Source organism: Rattus norvegicus, chromosome 17 (genome assembly GCF_036323735.1).
Source record: "Rattus norvegicus strain BN/NHsdMcwi chromosome 17, GRCr8, whole genome shotgun sequence".
In the NCBI taxonomy this organism is placed as follows: Eukaryota; Metazoa; Chordata; class Mammalia; order Rodentia; family Muridae; genus Rattus; species Rattus norvegicus.
The window spans coordinates 10,522,541-10,550,415 of NC_086035.1; the positions used below are offsets into that span (position 1 = coordinate 10,522,541).

A 27,875-nucleotide genomic window follows, 5' to 3' on the forward strand; every position below is an offset into this window, starting at 1 on the left:
CATTATACCGTAAGGCCAATGGCTGGGTCGGCTCCCTCCCAGCACCACATACGGTAACTGAAGTGATGACTGAATTAACTTGCTCCTGGAACTTAGAAGCTTTAGTCTCACATTTCTGTCAAGACTATTCTCTCCAAAGAAATTATAATTAACCAAGAAAACCATTCTTACATGAAAACAAGAAAATATCAAAGAACAACACTCCTCATCCCACCTGACCATGTTTCTTTAGGTGTTGGGGAACCCCTACTCCCACCCCCACACCAAGCATCAAGGATCCCCGAGGACTAATTGACAATTCAGAATCCACATCGAGAAAACTGGCTAGTGGAAGATTTAGCGACCACTTGGGCACTCGCCTGGCTGAAAAACTAGACCCCTTAGAAATGCCAAGTAAGTCTTGTACGTGAAGCCCCTGGCAGGAAGGCCTGTGTGTGGAAACTTACTGCTGCTGCTAGTGAGGTCATGCTGTCTCCTGGTCTTAGCCTCACTAGGTAACAGGGGAACCAGATTGCTCATGCTTACAACACAACATGTCCTAATCCTCATGAGCAATTCGGTGAGAATACCATAGCCCTTCCTCTGGCAGGGAGAATCCTCCCTGCACCATACAGCTGGGTAAGGGAAAGGTCCAGCCCTTGACACTTAGGCCCTGGGGTTCTTCCTTCTCAGCAACTCCTCTGTGACTCCAGGTTACGTTTGTTATGATTGGGCACTGTTAACCAGTGGGCTAGTCACCTGCATTGACCTGAGATGCCATACCCACCTCGGCCAGATGTTCTGTAGCTTGCGATGGAGGGGCGTGGCATATGCGTGAGAGCTGCTGCAAAGCTAAAGGCAGAAACTTATGCTTGTGGGCAGAGCCAGCCCGAGCTCAAACCTCAGCTCTGCTAACTACTTGGAGAACTGTGCTACTCAACGTCTTAGAAACATTTATAAACATGGATTTCCAGCTACCATTAAGTACTAATATTTGCTAATCACTCTAAAAGCTGCCCTCACAGCATCCCCATCTAAACTATCCCTGTCACCAGCCTCATGCGGCACAGGAAGGTAGTTCCTTAACTCAGCCAGCACCCAGATGTGAGCCCCTGTCACTTGCTGCCAAAAATCTCTGTCCCCTTGAGAAATGCCTGTGACTGCGGGACAGCATCGATGTAGAGAGTCTGACAGAACAGCTGAGGGAAAACTAGTTTGTCAGAGGTACACTGGGAATATTCCTAAGACCAGCAAGCTGGCAAACACGGCTGGAGAAAAATTAAAACAACAACCAAGTGACCCAGACTTAGGGAAGACCTTCAAGGCCTGAGCTAGAGCAGTCTAAATATTCCAATGATGCCCTGCTCTTTGTACCTGCTGTTACTGGCCTGTTTTTTCTAGGCTAGCTACCATCTAGAGAGGACCCCAAGTTTGTGACCTACCCTGGGAGCCGGATGAACTCTGATAACTAACAGAATGGGAAGTGAGCCAAACGAACATGACTTGGATCAAAGTGTGGACTTTACGACCCCACCAAAAAGGAGTTACTTTTCATCCTGAATCTCATTTTTCTGATGAAGAAACCGGACACCGGAGCTATTTCGCAGAGCCTGTAAGAGCGTCCCATGGAAGGCGGTATTGACCATAAACGGAAAGTGGCAAAGGTAGGGTCACTGAACAAGCCATGATGGAGAGCGGAAGATGCTGTCCTCACTGGCAGTGGCTGGCAGAGAATGAAGGGGGAGCTGCACTCGCTTTCCAGAGATCCTCACACGTTCCTAAGCAAAAGAAGCTTCTTCAAAATAAACCAAATTCCAAACCTTTAGTTACATGCCAGAATATGTCCAATTACTGGCTTAGAAAAGGAATTCTTAGAAATTTCATAGAAAATGAACACGGAATGAGCTTCCTCAGTGATTTGTGACAAACCTTTAACCCTGGCTAACGATTAACAATGGTAATTATATTATTAAACCAGAAGGCAGGTTGTTGGTTAAAACAACTGTACTTTGGAGAAGCTAAGCAAAGGTCTGGGGCAGGGACATAGCTCCCTGGCTGAGACTTGCCTTGGCTCTAGTCCCTGTACTGAAAGGGAGGTGGGGCTTATTATCCAGTTTGGCTCTGTTGGGGCTGAGCAGGTGTGAAGTAGCCCAATAGAACCACTGTGGTCCACTGTTTGGGGCTCCTCAGGTTCAGACACTGGGGTTTCCACGCAGCATCAGACTGCTGAGTCCTCATGGCTTTCTAAGGTATCTCCCCACGTTCTGTACTTACCACAGTTTTGGATGTAAGAGGTGAAGTGTCTGCAATGGATGATCACATGAAATCAATGCCAATTAGTTACTAATTTCTGTTTGGCTTTTTTTAGCTAGTCACCTGCCCCACAGTGGTCCCTCCTTATGGTCACAGTCATTCAGGAGATTCAACCATAGATATGAAAATTATAGTTTGTGTCTTGAAAGCAAGGAGTTTGTAGAACAAACCCATTGTAACTGGACATGCTTTTATAATATATATTTTAAAACACACACACACCTATATATAAATTAAATTTAAAATAATATTCTTTAAAATTATATATATATATATATATATATATATATATATATATATATATCAACCAGAATAGGGTGAAACCATATGAAAATTGTATTGATTTGCCTTTGAGATGGTGGCATTAGCCTGCAAAAATGGTAACACACTACTCAACCATGAACAGAATATTATGGACATATTCAGTCCAATGTTTGCCATTCAAAAGCAACAACTTGGCATTGGGAGTTTGGCTCAGTGGTAGAATGCTTGGTTAGCAAGTTCAAGGCCCTGAATTTAGTCCTTAGCTCCGGGAAAAACAAATCAACTCATAGATTGTATATAACAAAGTCTATAAAATTATGTTACCAATTAATAGTATCAACTAAACAATAAATTTGAACTTTGTACAGATGAAAGGACCTGGGTGTTTTTCCTCTCCCTCATTAAGTGATATATGAAGTTTGCACAATGATGGAGTCCTATCAATTAGTTTTTACTTTCAAATGAATAGCTAGGAAAAAAAACCCCGAAATATACTGTTACAGACTACTCTAGATGTCTTACCTTGGGCTCTAAACTGTAAATTGGACTTTTCCACAACTTCACAAAGCTAAAGGCAACTTGTTTACACAGCTGAAGTGGCCATTTCTGCAGTGACACTTTGTGTCTCATTTCTGCAGTGACACTTTGTTTCATTTTCAGACCTCAATATTAACAAGGTGAGGGTCTGGGAGGCCGCCAAGTGGTCAACAGGCTGGGCACTCTTTCAGAGGACCTGAATTTGGTTCCTCAGTCCTCATCTGGCAGTTTGCCACCATGGGCAACTCCAATTTCAGAGGGAGCTGATGCCCTCTTCTGGCCTCTAAGGGCACTTGCACATAGGCCATACCCAGACATATACTACACACACACACACACACACACACACACACACACACACACACACACACACACACTTTAGATAAAAGAGAGTGGCCCCACTGCTTGCTTTTAGAGTCCTTTTGGCCTGGCTTTACAGCCTTCTTGGCAGGAAGTTAGGAGGGGAAAGGGGATGTTTCCTCTTAGCCAACTTTTGCTGCAGACCTGGGGTGGGGGTGGGAGGTGTTTCACCAAACTTTCACAGAAAACTAAAAAACTAAGTGCACTCTCCATTTTGCAGACCTCTGGCTGCACCCTTCAGGTAACCCTTGAGTACACATATGGAGCAATTCCTTATCAGAGCTGGGTGGGAACTGACAAACTCTTCCCAAACACTGTCATCCCTGTGAACGTGACAGCCTCAGTCCAAAAGGGAGGAAGGGGCACTGGGACTTCCTGCCGAGCTTCCATTTGTCCTCCAAACAGCTCTCCTTCACACAGTAAGCCTGAGTCCAACATTCTAAGAGCCACAAAAATCACCTTGTTTACCTGAGTGCTTGCCTCCCTAACTCCGGCCTCTGGCTGGAGCACAGACTGAAAGAAAAAAAATCTAGGCAGTGGGTTTCAACCTCCCTAATGCTGCAACCTGTGTGTAATACAGCATCTCGTGGTTTTAGTGACTCCCCCAACTATAAAATTATTTCGTTGCCATTGCACAACCATAATTTTGCTATTGTTATGAATCGCAATATAAATATGATATGTGACCACAGTTGAGAGCTGCTGTCTAGAGGCGCCCAAAGTGGTATCAGAGGAGGAAATCAGGAGTATGAGAAAACTATAAAGAGTTCTGGGTAAGTGCTCAAACTCTGAAGTCCAGCAGAACTACGCTTTTCCATGAGGTCTCTCAATAAATCTTCAGTAAGGGCACACAGATGGAAACAATCAACTGTGACACTTCAGGCAAGTGACTCAACTCCAAATCTGGATTATGGAGACAGTACTAAGGATTTGGCGGCATTGGTGAACACAAAAGTCAGAGATCTAACCCCGGAGACACAGACCTTAGAGTGGTCATTGTCATTCTGGGGCGGTTGGACCTGAGATGATCAGAGGTAACGGGATGTAGGAGCTGAGGGTGCGGGTCCCATGGCCCTACCTGGGACACTTCGGTCCCTAAAAGAGATTAAGAGTTGGAGGTCAGCCACCAGGTGGTCTCCTCGCCGACCTCCGAGTCCCAGCTACCAAGAGCCACCTGGTCACCTGGCAATTGCGCGCGCCCATCCTCGTGGAGACAGTCCCCTGGCAGCCATCTTGGCCGCTTGCACCCAGCAAGTTTCGTCATGCGGTGGCCAGGGACGCGTGGCACGGTGCGTGACGCGCCCCTTCACATCTGTTCCACAGGATCAGTTCCAAACTGGGGCCTCCCTAGCCCCAGGCGAGAACTGCGGACCCACGAGGTCCCCGGGCTTAGGTACCCGCCCCAGGCACACTCCAGGGCGCACAGCAGACCCTGCTGTGTCCCCTGCAGTTCCCGAGACCGCGCCAGCCCGCGCGTCCCCGGCTCCCCGCGCGCGCTCCGCAGCCCCCCGCCACTCACCGCCTCCCCGGCCGCCACCCGCGCCTCTCGGTCCCGCTCCGTGCCGCCTCCCGCTGCCGGAAGCGCCACGGTCCCGCGCGCCGCCCCCAGGAGCGCGGCCCCGACGCGCGCTCACGACGCGCGGCCCCGCCCAGAGGTTCCTGCCTCTGCCTCGGTGTCACTCACGGCTTTGGCTGCTGAACTCCGCAGTCTGCGCACGCCCCTTGTGCCTGCGTCTCTGCTTCTGACCCCACCGAGAACGCCTAAGTTCATCCTAGCGGCGGCCCAGGTCAATGCCACTGTTTTCCAATTTGGTTTCCCTTAGACCACCCGTCATCACTGCTCTCCATTCATTTGGGCTAATGCTTCTTAATGTGGCGCTTGGCACAGCCAGAGCTATAAGAAAAACTAGACCAGTGCCACCTCCGAAAGAGTAACAGGACAGAGACGGACCACAGGGGAGGTGCAGATTAGAGGTCTTTTCTGGAGGATCGTGAGCTTAGCCAGGTTGGACCTGGTTAGACCAGGTTGGACTATGTGGAGAGATGCATAGAATCTTGAATTTTGAAGGCCAGCACAAAACAACAAATAACCAATTACATTCTGGGCATAGGTAGAAAAATTCCACTTTTTAAAGACACAAATTCTCCCCCAAATAACCTCTACCAGCAATGAATTTCCGAAGTGAATTTGGACTGTGTGCGTGTATGGCTTGTGATGTGTGGCGTGTGCGTGTGTGTGTGTGTGTGTGTGTGTGTGTGTGTGTGTGTGTGTGTGTTTCTGTCTGTCTGTAACCCAACAAGATGACTGTAAAATGTATTTTAGAAAATAAAGAGTGAAACAGTGAAAACCCTTTGAAGGAGTAGCTCGTCCTACAGTTACAAAAGGTGGCACAGAGCAATGGTAATGGAGAAAGGATGTGTCTGTACTAGGATCGATGAGGAGCTCCATTCAGCCAGCCAGAAATGCCAGACCAGGCTGAAAAAGGTCACCTCTTGTTAGGGGCTTCTACTGTGGGAGGCCAGTCCAAGGCGGCCCAAATAACATTGTAAAGAAAAGTGGTGTTCCTTCTCAGTGTGGAGGGGAAAATGTGCCCAAGCCCACACTGATCAATTAGCTACTAATAGGTAGAAAAGAGATGCTGCTTTGAAGCCTACTGAATGCCATGTGACCCACTGCTTCGGGCTCCAGCCGCCTTGACTTCCCCTGGATGATGGACTGTGCTTTTGAACCGTGACCTAAAACAAACCTCTCCCGGAATGTTTTATCACAGCAACAGAAAAAGAAACCAAGGCTGTCCAAAACTAAGCCAAAAAGATTGCCTGTTACTGTTTTGTCCCATTGTACTATGCTCATTAAATGTGTCCCTTCTACTTAGAACTGGCTTTCATGAATTCTTTTACTGACCACCAATCCCCCACCATATATGTAGCTCCTGAATATACTGTATCACAAGGCACTGGGATACAGCTAGGTATGCACTCAACATACTACCTCAGACAGCATAAAACTAACTCAATTGCAAGTGAATTCATAAAACAAACTCGGAGAACAAAACTTTGAGCAATATTTCCCAGACATTTTGAGTGGTATTCATTATACGCAGAACTTCCATGTGTCCCTAATCTGATTCAAAAACAGACTGAAAAAGGACTGAGAAGGAAAACAAAGACCCAACATCCTGGCTAGTTTTCTGTCAACTTGATACACATGAGAGTTATCAGAGAGGAGGAGCCTTAATTGAGAAAATGCCTCTATAAGATTAGGCTGCAAGCAAGCCTGTGGCACTAATTAATTTCTTAATTAGTTATTGATGGATGAGGGCCCGCCCCCACCTCTACCCCTCCCCATTGTGGATCATGACCTTCATGGGCTTTTGACCCTAGGTTCTTTAAGAAAGCAGGCTGAGCAAGCCATGAGGACCAACCCAGTAAGCAGCACTCCTCCATGGCCTCTGCATCAGCTCCTGCCTCCAGGTTCAAGCCCTGTTTGAGTTCCTGTCCTGACTTCCTTAGGTGATGAACAGTGAATAATGAGGAAGCGTAAGCCAAATAAATCTGTTTTCCCCCAACTTGCTTTGGTCCTGGTGTTTCATCACAGCAATAGTAACCATAAGATAATTAACAAAACACAAAAGGACTCTACAAAGTGCTAGTGGGGGGAAACGGACATTGTAGACAACTATTTAAGATAAACTGTATCAATCCACTGTGAACTTTGCAACAGTAGACTATCTAACTTAACATCTTTGCAACAGTATTTGTAACTAAGTGCTATGCAAGTCACCCCGTTGGCAGCAGAACAGAAGGCATAGTAGATACAACTCATCCGTTTCCTGTTGCTACAGTAACCACATAATATCGTAACTCTAAAACCCCAAGCGGTACAACTGTAACTGTGTCTTCTGTCTCCCAGTCTGTGCTGGCTGGGCGTTTCCCCTTCTTTAAGCTGCTCTCTGCATCCTTAGATGACTGATGACTGTACTCATCTCTGCATCCGAGGGAGGCCTTAGGTAAAACAGTTGGGTGACTTTGCTCTGCCCTGGTTTCTTTTTTCCCATGGGCTGTGCTGGGCATGTTTGCATAGCAGGGAAACAGATGGGATGGAAGACAGAAGAAGTCAAAACTTAGAACAGGCACACTTCCATTTCTGCAGCACTCTGTGGGTCCAAGCAAGTGACAAAACCATCAGTCATCAGGAGGAAGAGATCACATCCCTATGGTCAGGAGGTGCCAAGCAGCTTTGTGCAGGTGAAGACTTGGGTGTCCCCCAAATTCTGACATATGTGTCTTTGCCCTTTCTCCTGGAAATAGACTCTCTCCCTCTTTCCATTTGATCTGATGGTCTGATGATCACTTATCCTCTTAGATCTGCCTCAATTACAGGTACCTGACCCACAATGGGTCAAACAGACTCCTGGGTTGAATTTGTCAACACTGGAAAAGAGACATTAATCCTATCTAGTTCCTTTGCCACACACAGATTGAGGGTGCTAAGCTAAGAGGATTCCAGTCAAAGAAGCCAAGTAACCCTTTTTTGCCAGTTTGCAGAGGTGAACTAGCAGAAAGATAGAATTTGAAGGGTATGTCAATCCTTGAGCCTAGCCAATCCTGAAGCCAACGCTGGGCTTCTAGTTACAGGGACAAGGAATCTGTCCTTTCCTATCTTAGTTTGGATTTTATTGCTATGAAGTGATCCCATGACCAAGGCAACTCTTACAGAGGTAAACATTTTATTAGGGCTCATGTCGGGAAGAATAGCAATGTGCAGGCAGACATGGTGCTGGAGAAGCTGAGAATTCTACATCTCGATCTAAAGGCAGCCAGGAGATGACTGTCTTCCAAGCAGCTAGAAGAAGGGTCTTAAAGCCACCCTCACAGTGACACACTTTCTCCAAAGCCCACACCTCCTAATAGCTCTAATCTCCAGACCATGCATATTCAAACCACCACAACCCTTTGCCCCAAGCATATCTTTTGAGCTGGATTTCCAGACCTGGTTGACAGGAAATTCATGGCAAAATCCAAGTCGAATAGAACTATTGAGAAAGTAGAAGGCATAGGTGAACAAAGGAGGAAGAAAAGAGAGGAGGCCTTAAAAGAGAGAGTGGGTTTGCACCATTGCTTTAAATAGATGGGTTTTGTCATTATTGTTTGTTTTGTTTTTCCCCCAGGGCAGTAGCTTTCTGGGGACTGAGGGGCCTTTGTTCCATATTGAAACAGAAAAAAAAACAGAATGCTTGGGGAGTTTTGCTCCCTAACCCTGCTGAGAGCTGTGAGGACTTTGCATTTGAATGTGGACTTTGAGTCGTTCAAGGAACATAAGAACAAAGCTACAGTGTAGTTAGCAATAGTCCCAGCACGCTTCTGAGCATCCGGAAAGTTTGGCGCTCTGAGCAAAGATGTTGCTGAGCGCTGAGCCTGCATTTGCTTTGTTGATTGGTTGGATGTTTTCCCTTAAGTGACGGGGAAGCCTAAAGCTTCTGGGTTCAGCAACTCAGCAGAGCCTTCCAGATGGGAGAAGACCAACAATAACTGGATGCCCGCCATGAGCTGAGCATGTGCTGTAATGTGCAATTTTCTTTAGTTGTAACATGGCTGTTTGCCATGGTAAAAAAGATTGAAGAACTGGTCTATATGTAGAAGTGGCTTTACACTGCTTCTGGGCTTTTCTCCACAGAAAATAGATGCAGATCTTGTCAATGTCAAGATAGGTTATTTTTTCCTCCAGGAATGATAAAGTTGTCACTCATGTTAATCCAGTGCTATTAGACTATGCATTTTGTTATCAATGATGCCACGAGGCTAGATGTTTTAAGATATAGGTTGGTATGCACATATATGCTATAAAATTATTAATGTGGAATCAGTATTTTTCATAAAAAGATCTCACAAAGATAGTTAAATTTAGAGTCTCTATGTCCACTGACTGTCAGACTTAATATTGCTATATAATCTATATAATGAAGTCTCTAACATTCAACATAACCCATAGTTTGTCAGAATATATATATATATATATATATATATATATATATATATATATATATATGAAGCTAGGTCAGTAACAACCAAAACATAAAGATGTTTTAAGTGCATTGATTTAAGGAAATTTGACTTTCTGAGAAGGTTGGTCTGTGGTAAAGTTTAAAAATGCTTGTCTCATTGTGTTAAATGTCCAGAGCAGCACAGGGTAGCTTTCATATTAATTAACGCACGTAAGTTGTGAAGTTAATCAATACCATGGATTGGAGGTCAAAGGCTCAGAGGCTGGGAGGGTCATAACGAGAGACACAGAGGAGCTGGCGCTTAGCCAAGTAAAGATGGCATCCAGCACATCCACCACCCACAGGCCAAGTCTGCCTAGCTTACTTAGCACATTGTCACAGTGGGGGTAAGGGGTCCATGTGGTCCCCTCTTCTGATGTGTTCCAGCCAAAGCCGTAAGTCATGATTTTTAATGCAAAATTTTCTAATGTTTTGAATGCTGGCCACTGAGTTATTATTAAGCAAAAGGTGTGACAGCCCAAAGTTGTCACACATTAGGCCTGTGACCCTCGGCACTAATTTGTTCCTTGCTGTGACTGCGAGCTTTCCCATCTATGCATAAGTTCCCTGACATAACCACTCTGGGACTCAACTGTGTTTACAAATACCTTGGCCCTAAGCTTTGGCTCCTTCTCCAACTACGTCATAACCTAATATTCCATTTATTCTAATCTAAGTTCTGCCATGTGGCTGGTCAACTCTGCTCAGCCTTCATTATCTGTCCTCCATCATGTCCCAGGGTGAATCCTCCAACCCTTGACTCTATCCCAGAATCCTTTCTGTCTACCGGAAGTCCCACATTCTACTCTACCATTTCCTATAGACCACCAATTCTTTTATTGACAGGTGATGTATCCATACACTACACAAGAGAGTCTCTCTACACTTTGCACATAGAGCGTGACTGCATAACATGTGTATCCTGATAACTTTTTACGTTGGAAGATTAAGAACAAAAATTTGTGAGAATATGACTGCTTATAGTTAAATGGAGACTGGTCTACACCTCTGGCTTCAGACTCTTGGTTCCCTGTGTCCCATGGCAATCATGATGTTCTCAGATGTGTATCTTAGGGAAGGCTGAGTTCATCGAGGGTACTGGGGATACTGGGGTAAGTTTCATAGTATCCAAATCAAGATCTTCAGGTTGAAGGAAGAAGCAGGTCATCTCAGCAACAGACAGGCTCTGAGGAAGGAAATTGGTCCATTTGGGGTGTGTAGGCTTCAGGGAGAGGGGACAGATTTCCTGAGGTTCAAAGGGTGAATTGGGAGAAGAGGTGTGGGGAGGGACCAGTGTGTGTGACTGCGTGAACCCCCCCCAGGCAGTTGTGGGTGGGAAGCTGCAGCGGTTGGGAATGGTGAGTGTGAGGTGGACCTGGGTGGTTGGGAGGGCCGGGTATAGTTCTGCCAAGCAGGATAGCTAGAAGACAGGTAGGAATCCTGCCTTCAAGAGGGGCTGGGGTAAAGGATACTGGGGTGCCAGTGTGGGCTCCTTTACCAATGAAGGTATAAAGGGGTTGGAGCCATAGCTAGGGTCAGAAGGAGAGCTTGAAACAGAGAGAAAGAGCAAACTGTCGATGTGGCCAGCAAGGTCATTCTCCAGGAGAAGTGTGGACACTGGGACTCTATTGTTAGTTGCACAGGTCCACACTAGCTCCACTTGCAACCAGCTAGGAGACGCTGAAACACTCCCCTTTCTTCTCCAAATAGAGAATCTAGAATCTGGATTCTGCGTGCTCTGAAATGAAAGGAGCCCGTGAATGGCAGGGAATCATCCCTCTAGAGTTGTGAGTCTTGGTTTCTGTACTATCTTGGCAGTAGTGGCCATGCTGACCTGCCATTTTTCCCTTAGTGGTATCGGAGATTGGCGAGCAAGCCCTTTGTTTGCCAAACACACAATAATCTGACACACAGTCTTGTGTTCAAGTGGAAGTCTAACAGGGCTCCTGTGCGAAGCCCCCAGAGTGGCTCTTTCTTTAAAAATAATTTGTCGTACTGAGGTTGAGTCCAGCATGAGCTCATCATCTAGCACTTAAGAGGCAGAGGCAGGAGGATTTGCACAAGCTAAAAGCCAGCTGGTTCACACTGCAAGTTGCAGGTCATTCAGGACTACACAGTGAGACCCTCTCTCTGAAAGCAAAAGTGACAAGAAGAATAAAATAAGCTCCCTGTGTCTTTTAAACAGGTTAGAGGCCAAACTGATGGTGTCTTTGCCAAGAAACTGAACCCGATCCATTATGGGCTCTGAGGGAGCTGATCTACCAGTAAAATAAGTTGCTAAAATTGTTATATATGTGCTTGTGTGTGTTCATGCATGTTTGTGTGCATGTATGTTTATGTGTGTGCATTTAGGTGTATGTGTGCATGTTTGTTTATGTGTGTGTTTGTGTGTATGTGTGCATGTATGTGTTTATGTGTATATGTGTGCATTTGAGTTTGTATGTGTTTGTGTGTATGTGTGTGCATGTATGTTTATGAGTGTGTATTTTTGTGTGTATCTGTGTGCATGCATGTTTTCGTGTGTGCATTTAGATGTATGTTTGCATGTATGTTTGTGTGTATGTATACCTTTGTGTGTGTATGTATATGCATGTATGTGTTTGAGTGTGTGTGTATCTCTGCATGTCTATGTCTGTGTGTATCTGTGTGTATGTGCATGTACATTTGTGTGTGTATGTATGAGTATGTGTGTGTACCCACATTAGCATGTGCATGTGCCACAGGGCACATAGGAAGCAGGTTAGAGGATGACTTGTGGGAGTGGATTTGGTTCTCTCCTTTGCCATGGGGGACTGGGAATTGAACTTAAGTTGCCCAGCTTGGCAGCAAACTAAGCCATCTTTGCTGCCAGCCAAATGAATCTTCATGTAATTGGGTGAAATTCCGGTAACCCGTACGTCAGATTTTTTTGTTTGTGGCTAACTAGGCACTTGCTGCTGTGCTTCCCTAACTCTTTGGAGAATGCCCAACTTCACTTGCTGTTTAGATCCAATCCAGTCATTCTGTTAGTCAACATAATGGGTGGTAGAGTGTCCCACCTTGGTGAATCAGAAACCAAAGTCCGTACAGCCATGGCACGAAAGGGCAGAGAGTAATTCATTACCTGCAGCAGGCATAGGAGCAGGAAGTCCTTTTCAAAGCAATGTTCTCTCAGAAAAACAGGGAGGACGGAGACTTTACTCAGGGGCTGAACGTGTTCCTAGAGAAGGAGCCCCGAAGTTTCTCCTTACCAAATGGCCCTTCTGAGTCTCCTGCTCAGCGTCCTGCATCTCATTTTCCCAGTTCCAGGTCCCTAACGATGACCCCATGAAGCAGGATTCAAAAGGCCCAAGGAGGGGACAGGTTCACTCTAAGGCAGTCGCCTTCAGCAGTAGGGCCAAGACCCTCGCTCAGAGTTCTCTGTTAACATGAGACTTGCTGTTATTGCTGCCTTCCTGCCCTACTGTAGCCCTAAGTGCAAGGGATGTGTCTTAAGTAGCCAAGTCAAGCCTGAGGGGTCAACTCCTTCCTTTTGTCTGCTCCATAGGGAAGTCCCTGAGGTACTGGGTTTGTTTTGGCCTCTTAGTTAAGGAAGAGAAAGGAAGAACAACTTTTAAAAGAACAAAATGGGGTTGGGTATTTAGCTCAGTGTGGTAGAGCACTTGCCTAGCAAGTGCAAGGCCCTGGGTTCAGTTCCCAGCTCCGAAAAAAAAGAAAAGAAAAGAAAAAAAAAGAACAAAGTATCCCTTCTCCCAAGAAGGGGGGCTAAAGGAGCTCAAATTTCAGTTTTCCTAGGTTGTCTCTAAGGTAGTCAACACGTCCAATGGTGTCTAAGCTTTGCTGGAAGGTGACTGGCTAATTTACATAATGCTGGGGAAGGAGTCTGGCTTTTTTCAAGCCATCTTCTAGGTAGACTTGACTGCCTGCCCAGTGTGTGTGTGATCCATTCCCCACCCCTACACACACACACACACACACACACACACACACACACACACACACGTACATGTTGCAGAGGCTTCTAGAATGTGCAGGGCCACGTGAACGTGTCTTAGTGATCTGCCGTTTATTTTGAACACACAGATCCATCGGTTTTGTCTAGTGTCCTCTAGCCTATATCACCCTACAGAGTTCTCTAGTACAACAGTAGATTCTTCTCCCAAGGTAGATACAATGGAGTTTGCTGCAGGATATTTTTGCAAACCTACATAGTGATTAAGAACCATGTTCATACAGGTGAGAGAAGCAGTTGTATCCAAGCTGATACCTTGTATCCAAGCTGATACATTGTTTCCTCATGGAAACAATGCTGCTGTCACCATCATCACTGAGCACCAGGTGTCTGGCCTGTCAGCCTGCATCACTGAAGAGTTTCACATTGGACCAGGATTGCTCAGGATCACATCCCAGTTTCGTGTGGATAAAACAAGCTAGAACTAGTAGCTCTCCTGCAAAGTAATCTGGGGAATGTGCTTTGTAACTCGGATCCCCTAAAGAACAGGGGAGAAAACCAGGAGAGGCTTGGAATGAGTATTTTCAGTTAGTTCCTGATATAATTCCAACATGCCCGTGGCAGACAAAACCTCCATGTTGTCCTGAGTAGGCCAGAGCTTCAGAGTGATATTTTGAGCCTGTTTTCTTCTTTGGCTACAGATCCTATTACAGGTGTGCAGAGCTGTGAATGTTCTCTCTGATCAAAGTTATTCCTAGTTGTGTCTTCTTATATTTTCTTTTAAGAAATTCACAGCAATTGCAATCAAGTTATAAATATCCACACTTGTGTGTGTGTGTGTGTGTGTGTGTGTGTGTGTGTAGATTAATAAAGGACCATAGAGAAAGACAGTTCCCCCCCATCCTGCCTCTTATTGGTGAGTGATGTCAAGCCAGTTGATAAATATTAGTGTCTTCCTGTTTGAAACAGGCTGATAAAACTTGCATCAGAGTTGGCCCATAGAGGGCGCCAATGAGACGATATTCACTTCCCTTTTTTTTTTTTTTTTGATTTTGCTTTTGTATGTTTCAATTTAACAAATTCAAACAGTAATAATGACACTCATCACACTGAAATGAAAATAAAGCATTTTTATACTGACTTTGATTCAGAAACCCCCATCCTTTGGGAACTGGCTTTGCCTCGACGTAGTTTGACACAACTAATTAATTCTATAATTCATAAGTTCACTTAATGACCTCTTGTCCTGCCATTGAATCTTACGCAGTGATTTTATGCTCAATATAGACTTAAGAAAAATATGTGGTGATATGAAGACTGCTTTGTTTTAATTTATGAATTTGTTTTCCACACTTTCATTTGTCAGAAAATTCTATTTTTTTTTAAAAGTAATTTTGAGTCCTTGTATGAATCCATTTGAGGAGCCAGCTTTGACTTGCCAGTGCCTGACAGAATAGTTACTCTGTTATAGTGGATGTTAAGCTTTGCGTAGAGATGGCTTTATTGTGTTCCCAAAGGTTTATGTGTTAGAAGTCACCAGTGTGCTGTGCTAAAACGGTAGCACCTTGGGGGGATGAGGCCTAGTAGAAGTCAGGGGGTCCTAGGCCATCACCCTGGGAAGGATTAACATGGCTCTTAGAAAATCCCTCTAAGTTTCTGCAAAAAGGAACATGAAAAAGAGCAGGCCTGGGTCTCGGCTCTCTGGCTTCTGTCTCATCATGTGACCTTTCTTTCTTGTACACACTCCCTCTTTCACACCTTGTCACATTGTGATAGAGTGGGGGGGGTACCCCTCCCCAGAGCCAAGCAGATAAGCGCCCCATGCTCCCGAATCTCCAGGACTGTGAGAGGGATAGATCTCTGTCCTGTTTACCAAACCAGATTGTCCCGATTTATCGTAGCAATAGAAGATGGACTGACATCCCCACTTCACCAAATAGAGATTGTAGCCTGGACAGTCAAAAATGACTAGACAGGATGCAACCGGCAACTCCATTCCATGCATCCAACACATCCCCCTTTCTTCTCCCAATCTTTCCGTTTAGGCAAGATTCATATGGAATATTACATCTTGGCCCAAACCCAGGACTTTGCCTGTTGGTGGTTCTGACTTGTTTCCGGGGCATGCATACCTGTCACCTAGGGAAAGAATATTGCAAAGAAACCTAAACAAAACTGTAAGTGTAACTTCCGAGAAATCTTAAGTGTGTAGCGACTGAACAGATAGGGCGACCTGGAGTGAGGTACCAAGCACTCGTATAAACGGAACCTGGGAAGAGTGCACACCGCAGAAACTATTTGTTGCACAGAGTGAAGTAAGGGTGCTCCTTGCTTGGCAGCTTCCCACACACCTTTCAGCTGATGCTCTTTCAGGGGAATGAGCTCACACTGGATCTCTCAGGCCACAAGAGGGCTTCATTGTGCAGGTGATGAGCAGTCCGCAGGCAGGATAGGAGCGCTGGTCCACCAGGCCTTTCAGACTAGCAGAAAAGCATGGGTATGCATGTGGAGGGGGTGGGCTGCAGCCACAAAACCTGGCAGGGGGGTGTCACTCTGCAGACCACTGTTGCTGGTTCAGATCCCACATCCTTTGTTTGTTTGTTTGAGACAGGGTTTCTCTGTGTGGCTTTGGAACTCACTCCGTAGACCATGCTGGCCTTGTACTGCCTGCCTGCCTTTGTGTTGCTTTTCTTATTGTGATAAAATAACACAGCATTCGCCATGTTAATGTTTGAAGCACATTCATGCCACGGTGGGCTCATCGCTACCAGCCGCCACAGAACTCTGTTAATGAAAACTCTTTCCACTGTGGTAGCTGTGTAAGGGGGTCAAGGGAAGGAAACAGTGCACTGATTGGTTGTTTAATCTACTGCATATGTTTACTGTTAACAATGGAAGTTTATAAATGAGATAAGTCATTGGGAACATGACTTTTATATTTACTGTGTAAGTTACATAGGCTAGTCTTCAAGGGGAAAACCCTGGGACCCTTTCTTTGCATTTGATTTTTTTTTCTTTGCTGCCCAGGCAAATCAAAACTGTGTCTGCAGTTCATTTAAATAAAATTAAAGCATGGAATGTACCCTTCTCCCTCCTCCTTCTGATCAGAGAGTGCTTCCTGGGTAAGAGTCACAGATTTCACTTCAGCTATGCTAAGCACAAAGATGGCCACCCTGGCTGAAGGGCGTGGCTTGGGAGTGGACAGGAAGCAAAGCACACAGAATGCAGAGTGCCTGTAAACAAGCCACAAGCAGATTCCCCAAGCAGACACAGTCTGGTCAGGGTGACATCGGTAGGACACATGGCTTCTCATTCAAATTTTTCTGTCTCCCCTGTTCTTCTCATGGGGGAAGCACCTGGTTATAAAACCTCGGCTCACATGTCTACCCTACAGCGAGGCTAAGCAGGCCACTTTATCATATCAAGAAAATTTATTCAGTAAGGAGCATCCAGATGCCCCAAACTCAACGAATGGTCACTTGAAAGTAGCCTTTGCTAAGACAGGGTGTTAGGAAGTGATGTGTCCCGGCTGGTCCCCACATCCTTGGTGTTCCATGGACAGAACTTCATTTGCTCCTCACAGTCTTGTGTGGTAAATAGCATTTTCATAGTATAGGTAAAGGTACCAGAAGGATGAAGAAACCTGGCTTCTCACAGGCAGACGGTAATGAAGTCAGTCTTCAACCCTAGGTCTGCCTGTTCATTGCTGGTCCATGTCTTAGTGTCTTAGTTAGGGATTTACTGCTATGAACAGACACCATGACCAAGGCAACTCTTATAAAGGACAGCATTTAATTGGAGCTGGCTTCTAGGTTCAGAAATTCAGTCCACTATCATCATGAAGGAAGCATGTTCAGGCAGGCCTGGTGTAGGGAAGCTGAGGATCTACATCTTGATCTGAAGGCAGACAAAAGACAGGCATCCTTGGGCAGCTAGGAGGAAGCTCTCAAAGCTCACGCCCACAAGGCCACACCCACTCCAACAAGGCCACACCCACTCCAACAAGGCCACACCCACTCCAAGGCTCTGCTTCCTAATAGTGTCACTCCTTAAGGAAAGCATATTCAAATCACCAAAGCTAGTTACTTTTTTTTTTTTTTTAAATCACGGTAATCAATTTCTCGAGGAGAAGCAACTTGAGGAATGAGAGGATTATTTTGGCCAGTGGTGTCTAGGGACATAGTTCATCTTGGTGGGAAGGCAGGGCAGTGTGAATGTGAGGCAGCTGCTTGCTCCTGTCTCAGGGACCAGGAAACAGAGAGCAGACCTGAGCGAAAGCAGTTTTAAGCCCTTAAGGTCTACCCTAATGACCTACTTCCTTCAGCAAAACTCGGCCTCCTAAGGTTCTAGCGTTTTCCAAAGAAAGGACAGCAGGATGGGCTTAGGCACAGGAATTACTTCCGGACTGAAGGTTCCCTCTGGGGTCAGTCATGTATCTTCTGGGCCCAGCTGAAGCGCTTGTAGCTTTAGTTTCTCCACAGAGCAGGCATTTTCAGTCTGAAGAGTCCAGTTTAGTAACATATTTCAAAGACTCTTGCTACTATGTTGTCCATAATATTGCTACAAAAAAACCTCTCTCTGAATATAGAGTAAATAACTTTTGTGAATTAACATTTCCTCTGGCCTGGCTTAGGCTTCCTACTCCCTCTTCCTCTCCCTCTCCTTCCCTCCCTACTTCTCCCACTTCCTTTCCCTCTCCTTCCCCCTCCTCTCCCTTCCTTCCTCTCCTTTCCCTTCCTCTCTTTCCCCCTCCTCCTCTCCCCTTCTCTCCTTTCCCCTCCTCTCTCCCTCTCTCTTCTTTCTCACTTCCCCCTTTCCCTTCCTTCTTTCCTTCCTTCCTTCCTTCCTTCCTTCTTTTTGTTTTTAGTAAGCTCATCTGTTTTTAACAGTAACAAAAAATCAACTGCACTGCAGTTCCGCACTACACAGTACAAAACACAGCTACCATTTAACACTGAAGTACCAAGTCTCTGATTATGGAGATGCTTCCTTTCTTATGGCCGTGGTCTTAGCGCATGGACTAGCAGCTGTCCAGTAACACACTCAGAAACACTTACAGACTGCACGGTAACATTCGCAATGATTGCATCTCTTATAAAGAATTAGCTATGCTCCTGACCCCAAAAAGCCAGCCTAGACCAAACAGATCCTGCACCTCTCAAAACTAAGGGATTTTTCATGGGAGAAGGGAGAACCTGGGTGCCATTACCATAGATGGGGCCAGTACTCCAACCTATGGCCTAGTAGGCCAGGATCATGAGATGGTCTAAGTGTTTGAGTAGAAAAAGAAAGTCCATGGGACAGCAAGATGTCTTAGAGGGAAAAGGTGCTTGCTGCTCAGTGAGACAACCTGAGTTTTATCTCCAGGATGGAGACTTTATCTTCCATCATGGAAGGAACAAAATTGTTTCACACGTTGTCCTCTGATCTTCACATGTGAGCAGTGGCACACGAGTGCATCTGCATACACACATAAATGAATGTAAAGAAATGTGTTTGTTAAAAGAAAAAAATCCAGAAGAGAACCCATATACCCATATACCCACATAACCATATACCCATATACCCATATACCCATATACCCATATAACCATATACCCATATACCCATATACCCTTATACTCCTATACCCATATACCCTTATACCTGTATACCCGTATACCCATATACCCATATTCCTTTATTCCAGGTCCCCTTGCCTACCAAGAAGGGTTTGATATTATAGCTTTAAAATTAAAAAAAGTCAAGAATAAATTGTAAAAGTTGAGATATTTCCTGACTTCTTAACATCAAGCAACAAAGGACATTAAAGTCAGATCGAATCCAGGGTGGAGAGTGAACAGGTGTTCCTGCTTTCTGATTCCCCCACAATGGGAAACCAGGGAGATGAACTGGACAGGTGCATCTACTTCCTGTTTCAAGAGAAGTTCCCACCCATGGTGTAGTCTGGGAGACTCTCCAAATTGAAGACTTGAAGAAATTCAAAAGCAAAATAGCTAGAAACTTCGAGATGGGGGCAGGGGGAAAGAAACAGAAAGAGAGCAAGAATGGGAAAGAATGCTGATAGCTTTAGAGAATCTTTTCTGAGCTTGTCAGAGAACTAACCCCTCCCCCCGTTAAGAATGAGGATATGCAACTGAGAAGAATCTGATGAAGTAAGGGCCATGGACAGTACCTGTTCTCACCAGCCAGACGAGAAAACCCCATCACTTACTGCGCAGGGGGCAGAGGGACACAGATGTCCTTCTCAGTTACATTAAAATAGCCTCAGGTCAAACATTGTCTAATTCTACTCAATAAACTTCCAGTGCAAGGTCTGAAGAGATCACATGGTTTCTGGGCAGCTCTACAGGACCCCGGAAGTTAGAAAAAGTCCAACTCTTCAGGTGTAAACCTTTGAGGAGATCTGGAGGAATACCATTATCATGTTCCTGGGTATATACGGGCTAACCTATCACTTGGAGGCAGGCTGTGGGAAGATCTTATCTCTGAGATGCAAACCAGGAAGCTATCATGAACTTAAAAGGTTAGAGAGAAGTAAAAGGATAAGTGGTAGAGGAGACGCAGTGGAGTGCGGCTCAGGGGGTGGGGCAGAGTGCTTGCTCAGTGTGGAGAGGTTGTAACTTCAACCTCAAAAAAAGAAACCCCAAACCAAACCTTACCTAAGCCCATAAAAGAGGAAGAAAAACAGAAGCATAGTAAATACAGTGGGCACTCTAGCTGTCAGCTTTTACCCAAAGGGGTACGCATTGATTTCAAGTTGTATGGTAGCTACCGAAGGCGAAAACGGGACACAGGGTTAGGGATTTCAGGGTTACTGTCTGAACAGAGTAACGCAGTCCCTTGCTGACGATCAAGCTCTCAACACTCTTCTCGAACGCTGCAAGCAACCATTTTAGGGAGCAAGCCAGTTTTAATAATCCCAGAGGCTGCCTACATGCAACCTCTGAGAACACTTGACAGTGCGCTTGTCTGACAGTGCCTTCTATATTCACTGACGTTTACAATCCTAAAATAAAAAAAGAAAGTTATTGAAAACATCTTTTTAACCTTTACCTCCTCGCCCCGCATAAATCACAGCATACCGACAAAAGACATGCTGATTTGGGAGACAAAGATGCTTTTGTGTTTGTGTCTACATTTCTGGCGTGATCAAATGCTAATACCTGCTCGCATTTATATTCGTGTTCTCACTGTTTGTAGGGAGAGTTTTGAAGAATAAATTGGAAGGTTTTTGCTTCACCTTGTCTCCAAAGAAGGGGGGAGGGGGGAAGAAAACAAAACAAAAACCAAATCTCTAGCCAAACTTTGAGATCCCCCTGATGTTCACACTGTGCATGGTTGAAATCCTGAGAGTTAAGCTACCCTTTACCCTTTCTGGACCTCCTAGTGACTGTGCTCACATGCCAGTGAGTATGCCTGACTGTAAAGGGTCCTGAGTGTCTGTTTCCGGATTACAGAATCCTAGCGAAACAATCCAACAGTCCTGTTTCCCACAGAGGAGAGATAAATCGACCCTTTAGGAGTTCATCTCATCCTTCTCCCGTCTCTGCTGTTCACAAGCATCTTCTACTTGCCCGTCAGCTTCTTTCAGGAAAGTAGGCAATCAAGATGGCTGACATTTTCCTGGGGTGGAGAAACATCTCGAGTAAAATGATAACTGACAGCGAAGAAGATGAAGACGGGTTTGGGCTGGTTTTAATAACTTAGAGGCATTTCCAATCAGATCTCTCTGTTTGAGTAGCTGCCAGTGTCGGAAGGAACCAAGGTGCCCCACGATTAGCCTTTCCTCCCACTTTATATGAATTCTTTTGCTGGGGACTGGCACTGCAGGCAAAGCCATGCCACCTGAGTCAGCCTTCGTATGGCTGGCATCCTACTTTAAAGAGCAGTGGCCATTGCCCAGAGGCTTGGGGACACCTCTCCAAAGCAAAAGTCACTAGGGGAAGTTTCAGTCCTCAAATCGCCCTCACGGTCACCCCCAGGTTCCGTGGCTACAATCCTAAGTGCTACTGTATTGTTGCCTCTTTTAATTTGTGTTTGCTGGTGAAAAATGAAGAAGTATGGTGAAATAAAGCTCCAATCGCTTAGAGAGCAACTGCCACACTGTGTGTGTGTGTGTATGTGTGTGTATGTGTGTGTGTGTGTGTGTGTGTGGTGAGAATCCCCTCAGGTTTTACACTGAACTGACTCTAAAGCAGATGTTCTCAACTTGTGAATCTTGACCCCTTTGGTGGCTGGGGGTGGGCTCATATCAGATAGTCCGTCACACATTTACATTATAATTCATAACAGTAACAAAATTAGTTATGGGGCAGCAACAAAATAACTTTATGGTTGGGGGTTCTCCGCCTGTGGAACTGTATTAAAGGGTCACAGCATTGGGGAAGTTGAGAACCTCTGTTCTTAAGGCATGGGTTATATGTCTGATCACGAGTCTGTGGAACTTTGTGTGTGACAGCAAGGCTGTCAGTGGGAGGGCAGAACTGGGAGAACGGGCGGAGGAGCATCTGTGTCAATCATTCGACTAGTACACCCAAATCCGAGATCTGATTTCTGCTGGCTAATTAGGAGAGCTTCTTAGGCTATTTAGAGAAAATTCGAGCATTCAGTGCGGTGTATGGTTCGCATGGAAACAAAACTACTATTTTATTTTTTATTTTAAAAACTGGTCCTGGAAGAAATTTCTGGCCACCAAGGGCTGACTGAGTCCATATCTGGTGCCCGAGTCTTAAATAAATATCTCATTTAATTCTTAAGAAGTTCTTATCAGTAAGCACGGGAGTCCAGGCAAAGAGGTTCACAAGTTCCATCCTCAAGCTCTTTTCACAGGGATGGGAAGAAGGTGTTGTGTCTATGCTCTAAACGTTTCCCGAGGCCACACATTCCTGTCTCTACTTTACCCCCGTGGTAACTGTTTAGATGGCGGGCTCCGTTCTAGACATGGTCGTACAAGCGACAGTCAGACAGACAGGTCACCATCCTCATTAGCTACTGTGTTAGCGTTGAGTAGACCCCACACTTTTTCTGAGCATCATTTTCCACTCAGAGAAGTAGAGCCGTGCAAGCCTGTAAGGAAGGGGTTTTGCAAGATGTCGAAGGTGTGTGTGTGTGTGTGTGTGTGTGTGTATGCGCGTGCGTGCGCGCTTCGGGGACACAGAGCCTGCTGAGTTTATGCCAGGTCTCTGTTCACTTGCACAGTAAGTTGACCTGTTGTCCCCACTGCTGCTCCAGCCTTGGCACACAGGGGACACAAAAGGAAAATCCTGGCTTAACGAATAAAATGCTAGCCAAAGGGACTTCCTACTCTTATGAGTTTTTAGAAGTATTTCAAGCGAGGGAGCTCAGAGAGCGGAAGACCCGCCTCTAATCATCCAGATTCTGGCAAGCAGGGACAGGGAAAAAACAGGGTCGAGGCCCTGTACTTTGGGGTATACACTCACTGGTTGAGGCTTCTGTGATCTGAACCTGCAGGGGCGCAGACGGGGAGCAGGAAACCACAGGCACCAGCAGAGGGCGTCGGGTACCTGCTGAGCGTGCGGCGCCGTGTTTGGGGTGCTTGTGGGGCGCGGGTCACGGGCTTCACTCGTGAGTTGACCGCAGAAGCGCCCTGGCGGGCGGAGTGCAGAGCGCAGAGCAAGCGGCCTGGGAGCTGGCGCAGGGTTGGCAGAATCCAGGAGCGTGGCCTCCCAGATCGGTGAGCACTCTCCAGCCGGGGCTCCCCGTACCCCTGTTGCGGGGCACTCAGAGAGAGCGCAGCGATGCGGGCAGTGTCTTGGGTTAGCAGGGCGTGGGCGTGGGGAGGGTCGGCTCTGATTCCGAGCTTTGGGTGGAACTTGAGGTTGGCCTGAAGAGACGCTGAGTTTTGGTTTACTTGATTTGAGCATCAGGATTTGTCCCTCGGGTTCTGTCTTGTGCTGGGGTCCCCTGGGGGGCTGAGGTAGCCAGAGAGGGCACGGAGATTAGGTAGGCGTCCCACACCCCTGCTCCAGCTGTGCCTTCAGTGAACCACGTGTGGCTGTCGCCCGCCACTCTGCCTGTCAAGCTCAGCCCACCACCAGGGCCGGGAGGGGACGCGGAGGCGGGGTGGGCTGTGCCCTGCTGGAACCCAGCCGGCCGGTGCCCTCGCCCAAGCTGCTGTGCTTGCCTGGAGCGCCTGCCACTGCTAACAGGGAGAGGGTGGCGCCACGGGGAGGCTCAGGGTCCTGCCCTAAGAACGAGGAACCAAAGTGGGACCCAGCGCTGGGCTCCCTCAAACAGGACAGAAAGCTGCCCCAGTGACTAGTCCTGGAGGTTCCTCTCCCCAGGAAGCTCTGAGAACCCTCCCCGGGAGAGGGGACAGCAATCTGTAGGTGGGCAAGGTAGCAGGAAGGGTACCGCTTCCCTGGATGCCTGGTCTGGGATTCCTTCCCCAAATCCATCCCAGAGATTTTTCTGCATCAGGAGGGGAACAGTTGCTATGCTGACTGGGCTGACTGTGGGAGCTCCAGGGGTTCTGGGAGAAGTGACCCTAAAGCAAGGTAGGTGGTCTTGATGGACTTGTCCAGGAGATGATGCGCTGGGGTTGTGTGTATCTAAATATGCGGTGTGCACAGAGTCTTGGTGAACGACGTTGTCTTTCCCTTTGCTTTTTAGGGCATTTGGAGAGATGCGGTGCCAGGGGCTTGGAGGAGAAATGCATGTATTTTAGGCCGTGTCTCAGAAAAAGAGGCAGCATCCCTGAAAAGTGACTAGAATTGACCTGGAAGAGGCCATGGACTCAGAGTGTGCTTAAAAGCCAATGCTCTCCTTGGGGAATGTAGGGACCAGCCGATGTCACAGGGACACACTGTCACAGGGACAGTGACCTGGAGCACCAAGCCCAGAAGACAGATGGGAAGCAGGAGAGTCTTTACCCCGGCATGGCTTGGATTGCTACGGGGAAGCTCCTGATGGAACCCTACCATCCTTTAGTCCAGGCAGCAACTGGGGCTGAACAAGAAGGGGCTGGGTGGTGAGTGGTTGGGGGAAGTCTGGCTAAGCCTGGTCAAGAACTTGAGGGGCAAGTCCCCGGAAGTGTGTTCCTTCTGGAAGATGGCTCCTAACACTTCTACCATGGATGAGGCCGGGCTGCCAGCGGAGAGGGATTTCTCCTTTCGCATCCTCACGGCCTGTTTCCTGTCACTGCTCATCCTGTCCACTCTCCTGGGCAATACCCTTGTCTGTGCGGCCGTCATCCGGTTTCGACACCTGAGGTCCAAGGTGACCAACTTCTTTGTCATCTCTTTAGCTGTGTCAGATCTCTTGGTGGCTGTCCTGGTCATGCCCTGGAAAGCTGTGGCCGAGATTGCTGGCTTTTGGCCCTTTGGGTCCTTTTGTAACATCTGGGTAGCCTTTGACATCATGTGCTCTACGGCGTCCATTCTGAACCTCTGCGTGATCAGCGTGGACAGGTACTGGGCTATCTCCAGCCCTTTCCAGTATGAGAGGAAGATGACCCCCAAAGCAGCCTTCATCCTGATTAGCGTAGCATGGACTCTGTCTGTCCTTATATCCTTCATCCCAGTACAGCTAAGCTGGCACAAGGCAAAGCCCACATGGCCCTTGGATGGCAATTTTACCTCCCTGGAGGACACCGAGGATGACAACTGTGACACAAGGTTGAGCAGGACGTATGCCATTTCATCGTCCCTCATCAGCTTTTACATCCCCGTAGCCATTATGATCGTCACCTACACCAGTATCTACAGGATTGCCCAGAAGCAAATCCGGCGCATCTCAGCCTTGGAGAGGGCAGCAGTCCATGCCAAGAATTGCCAGACCACCGCAGGTAACGGGAACCCCGTCGAATGCGCCCAGTCTGAAAGTTCCTTTAAGATGTCCTTCAAGAGGGAGACGAAAGTTCTAAAGACGCTGTCTGTGATCATGGGGGTGTTTGTGTGCTGCTGGCTCCCTTTCTTCATCTCGAACTGTATGGTGCCCTTCTGTGGCTCTGAGGAGACCCAGCCATTCTGCATCGATTCCATCACCTTCGATGTGTTTGTGTGGTTTGGGTGGGCGAATTCTTCCCTGAACCCCATTATTTATGCTTTTAATGCTGACTTCCAGAAGGCGTTCTCAACCCTCTTAGGATGCTACAGACTCTGCCCTACTACGAATAATGCCATAGAGACGGTGAGCATTAACAACAATGGGGCTGTGGTGTTTTCCAGCCACCATGAGCCCCGAGGCTCCATCTCCAAGGACTGTAATCTGGTTTACCTGATCCCTCATGCCGTGGGCTCCTCTGAGGACCTGAAGAAGGAAGAGGCTGGTGGAATAGCTAAGCCACTGGAGAAGCTGTCCCCAGCCTTATCGGTCATATTGGACTATGACACCGATGTCTCTCTAGAAAAGATCCAACCTGTCACACACAGTGGACAGCATTCCACTTGAATATTGGGTCCTCATCTCTGAGGCCACGAGTTCCCTTGGGCTTGCTGTTAAGGAATTAACAGGAGATCCCTCTGCTGCTTTTGGACAATTACGAAGCTTCTCAAACTCACTGATTCCAGTGTATTCTCTAGCTTCAAGGGAAATGACTTCGGCTCTGAAATCAGTTTGGGAGTATTATCTTAGGACATTATAAAACAACAACAAACAAACAAACAAACAAACAAATAGGGCCAAGAGTCAACTGTAAACAGCTTCACTTAAAAATCGAACTTTCCAGAAAGGAAGGGTAGGAGTTGAGTTTGCTGTCCAAACAGGTGCTAAAACTGTCCGAGCAGTTTTCAGATTGGAAAGGTAGGTGCATGCCTTTGTTAATTAACTTCTCCAATAATAATTGAGCCTTACAGCAGGAGTGGGATTCCTTTTTCTCAGAATTGACAGATGCATTGTTGATGACGGTTTTATTTATTTATTTATTGTACTATATGAATATTTTAAATTTATCATAGTGAATCTATATTTAACATATTTAACAGAGCAAACCAATGTGTTATCTGAGACTGACCTCTCCATTTGTACTAGCACTTTATGAGCCAATGAAACATACGCGTAGACTCTGAGATTCTGAATTGTGAGTTACTTCTGGGAACACAGCAAAGACTGATGTGGTGGCTCCTTAACTCGACAAGGACACAAAGAAACGCAAGAGGAGAAGTGACTAATGCCACCAATGCTCCCCCTAAAAAGATTTTGAAAAGATTAGTTTTTTTTTTTTTTAAAAGAAGCTACTATTGTGTTCTGAATGTTTTAAATGGCAGAGGCTTTCCCCGGGGCGAATTTGCACTTCTGTAAATATCTATGTAAGAACCAGCTCAAGAGGAATACAACTTTATATTTCCGCTTTTGGATGGCGAGGAAGAGCATATGCCACTTTGTATTTATGTAAAATAATTGGCCCTCCTTGTCATTTCTCATTTCATGCTTGAAATAGCTTTCTGAAACAAACAAATGACTGTCCAGGCTGGAGATCTGCAGGGTGGAGAATGAGTTGTAAATTCACAGGTCACAGCAGCCCCTCCGATAGCTGGGCTCATCATTGGTCCTTTATCTGCCCAGGTCTAACCAAGTCGGCTGCTTAAGGGGCTACTTTTGTAGTGCTTTAATCCGAATTTAGTATCCTCTCTTTAAAAAAAAAAAGCTCTTTAATGTTAGTGGTAAACTAGCTAATGAACGGTACCTCATCGCTGCATAATACACTTCTGTTGGTGGGGGCGTAGACGAGCCCCTTCCCGGTGCGAGCACCACAAAGCCATCTGCATAGCTAGTCACAAATGCTGTTTTTCTTTCTCTGTGGGTTTGAATCTAGTTTCCTTGTTATCATAGCCTGGACTGCAAAAAGAACCATCGAGTCCCCTCTTGTGGGGGCATTGCAACAGTGTTTCTTTTTGTTTTTGTTTTGTTTTTGAAATGTTTACAAGGTGTTCTTTGGAAGCAGTTGCAACACGTGGATGGAACTGAAGAAAAGGCTGACTGGCTTGCTAACGGTATCTCCTGCAGGGGGTTTGTACTGCGGACTTTGAATGTTTTCTCAGCTCTAAGGCTTGTATGCTTTCTTACATACAATAAACTTATTTTGTGAATTCAAATCAACCCCAACGGAGCTGTGCTGCGTTTGTTAAACCCATTTTTAAAAGTCAGACTGTTTCAGGTTCTTAGCTAAGAAAACCAGGGTATCTTCAGATATTCCCTCCTCTTTTAAGCCAGGGGTTTCCTGGGTGCCCTTAGTTGCTTTTGAATGTTTGTGTGGAAAAACATCGCCTCACATGTTCCTTATATTTTAACTATGTTCTAACAAGAAACCTTTGTCCACTTGAAGAATTATTCTGCTTCTCTTTCCTTTTCCCCCCCAGATTTGAAGAAGTTCTCTCTTTTTTTTTAGCTCTTTCTTTTTAAGATATTATTTGTAAGTGGAATAAAAATTTTAGAAAGGACCATCTTGCTCTGAGTGGTTGTGGCTTTGTAGCTGAGGGCAACTG

General features: G+C 46.2%; 2 protein-coding genes across 9 annotated transcripts in view; one reads left to right on the top strand and one right to left on the bottom strand.

Moving 5' to 3' along the window:
- Nucleotides 1–5,253, bottom strand: part of Sfxn1 (sideroflexin 1) — a 36,479-nt gene extending 31,226 nt beyond the window's left edge. The window contains exon 1 of one of the 6 annotated variants that reach the window (XR_005495309.2): nucleotides 4,636–4,913. Coding sequence is in view for 2 of the 6 variants with exons in the window: in XM_063276665.1 (XP_063132735.1) it covers nucleotides 4,636–4,717 (82 nt within the window). In the remaining 4 variants the exon portion in view is untranslated. The other 5 variants (XM_008771502.4, XM_039095969.2, XM_063276665.1 and 2 more) reach the window with 5 other exon arrangements.
- A 17,694-nt stretch (nucleotides 5,254–22,947) lies between these two features.
- Drd1 (dopamine receptor D1) lies at nucleotides 22,948–27,489 on the top strand. Of its 3 annotated transcripts, none has more exons than XM_006253600.5 (2): nucleotides 22,948–23,125; nucleotides 24,064–27,489. In XM_006253600.5, exon 2 carries the CDS (start codon nucleotides 24,502–24,504, stop codon nucleotides 25,840–25,842), a length of 1,341 nt encoding a protein of 446 aa, XP_006253662.1. In that variant the 5' UTR covers nucleotides 22,948–23,125; nucleotides 24,064–24,501; the 3' UTR covers nucleotides 25,843–27,489. The 3 variants fall into 3 exon arrangements, with proteins under 3 accessions (XP_006253662.1, XP_006253661.1, NP_036678.3); XM_006253599.5 differs by lacking the exon at nucleotides 22,948–23,125 and adding an exon at nucleotides 23,157–23,948; NM_012546.3 differs by lacking the exon at nucleotides 22,948–23,125.
- Nucleotides 27,490–27,875: the final 386 nt, after the last annotated feature.

Coding starts and splice junctions, on each gene's coding strand:
- Drd1 (XM_006253600.5), top strand. CDS start 24,502: ATGGCTCCTAACACTTCTACCATGGATGAGGCCGGGCTGCCAGCGGAG.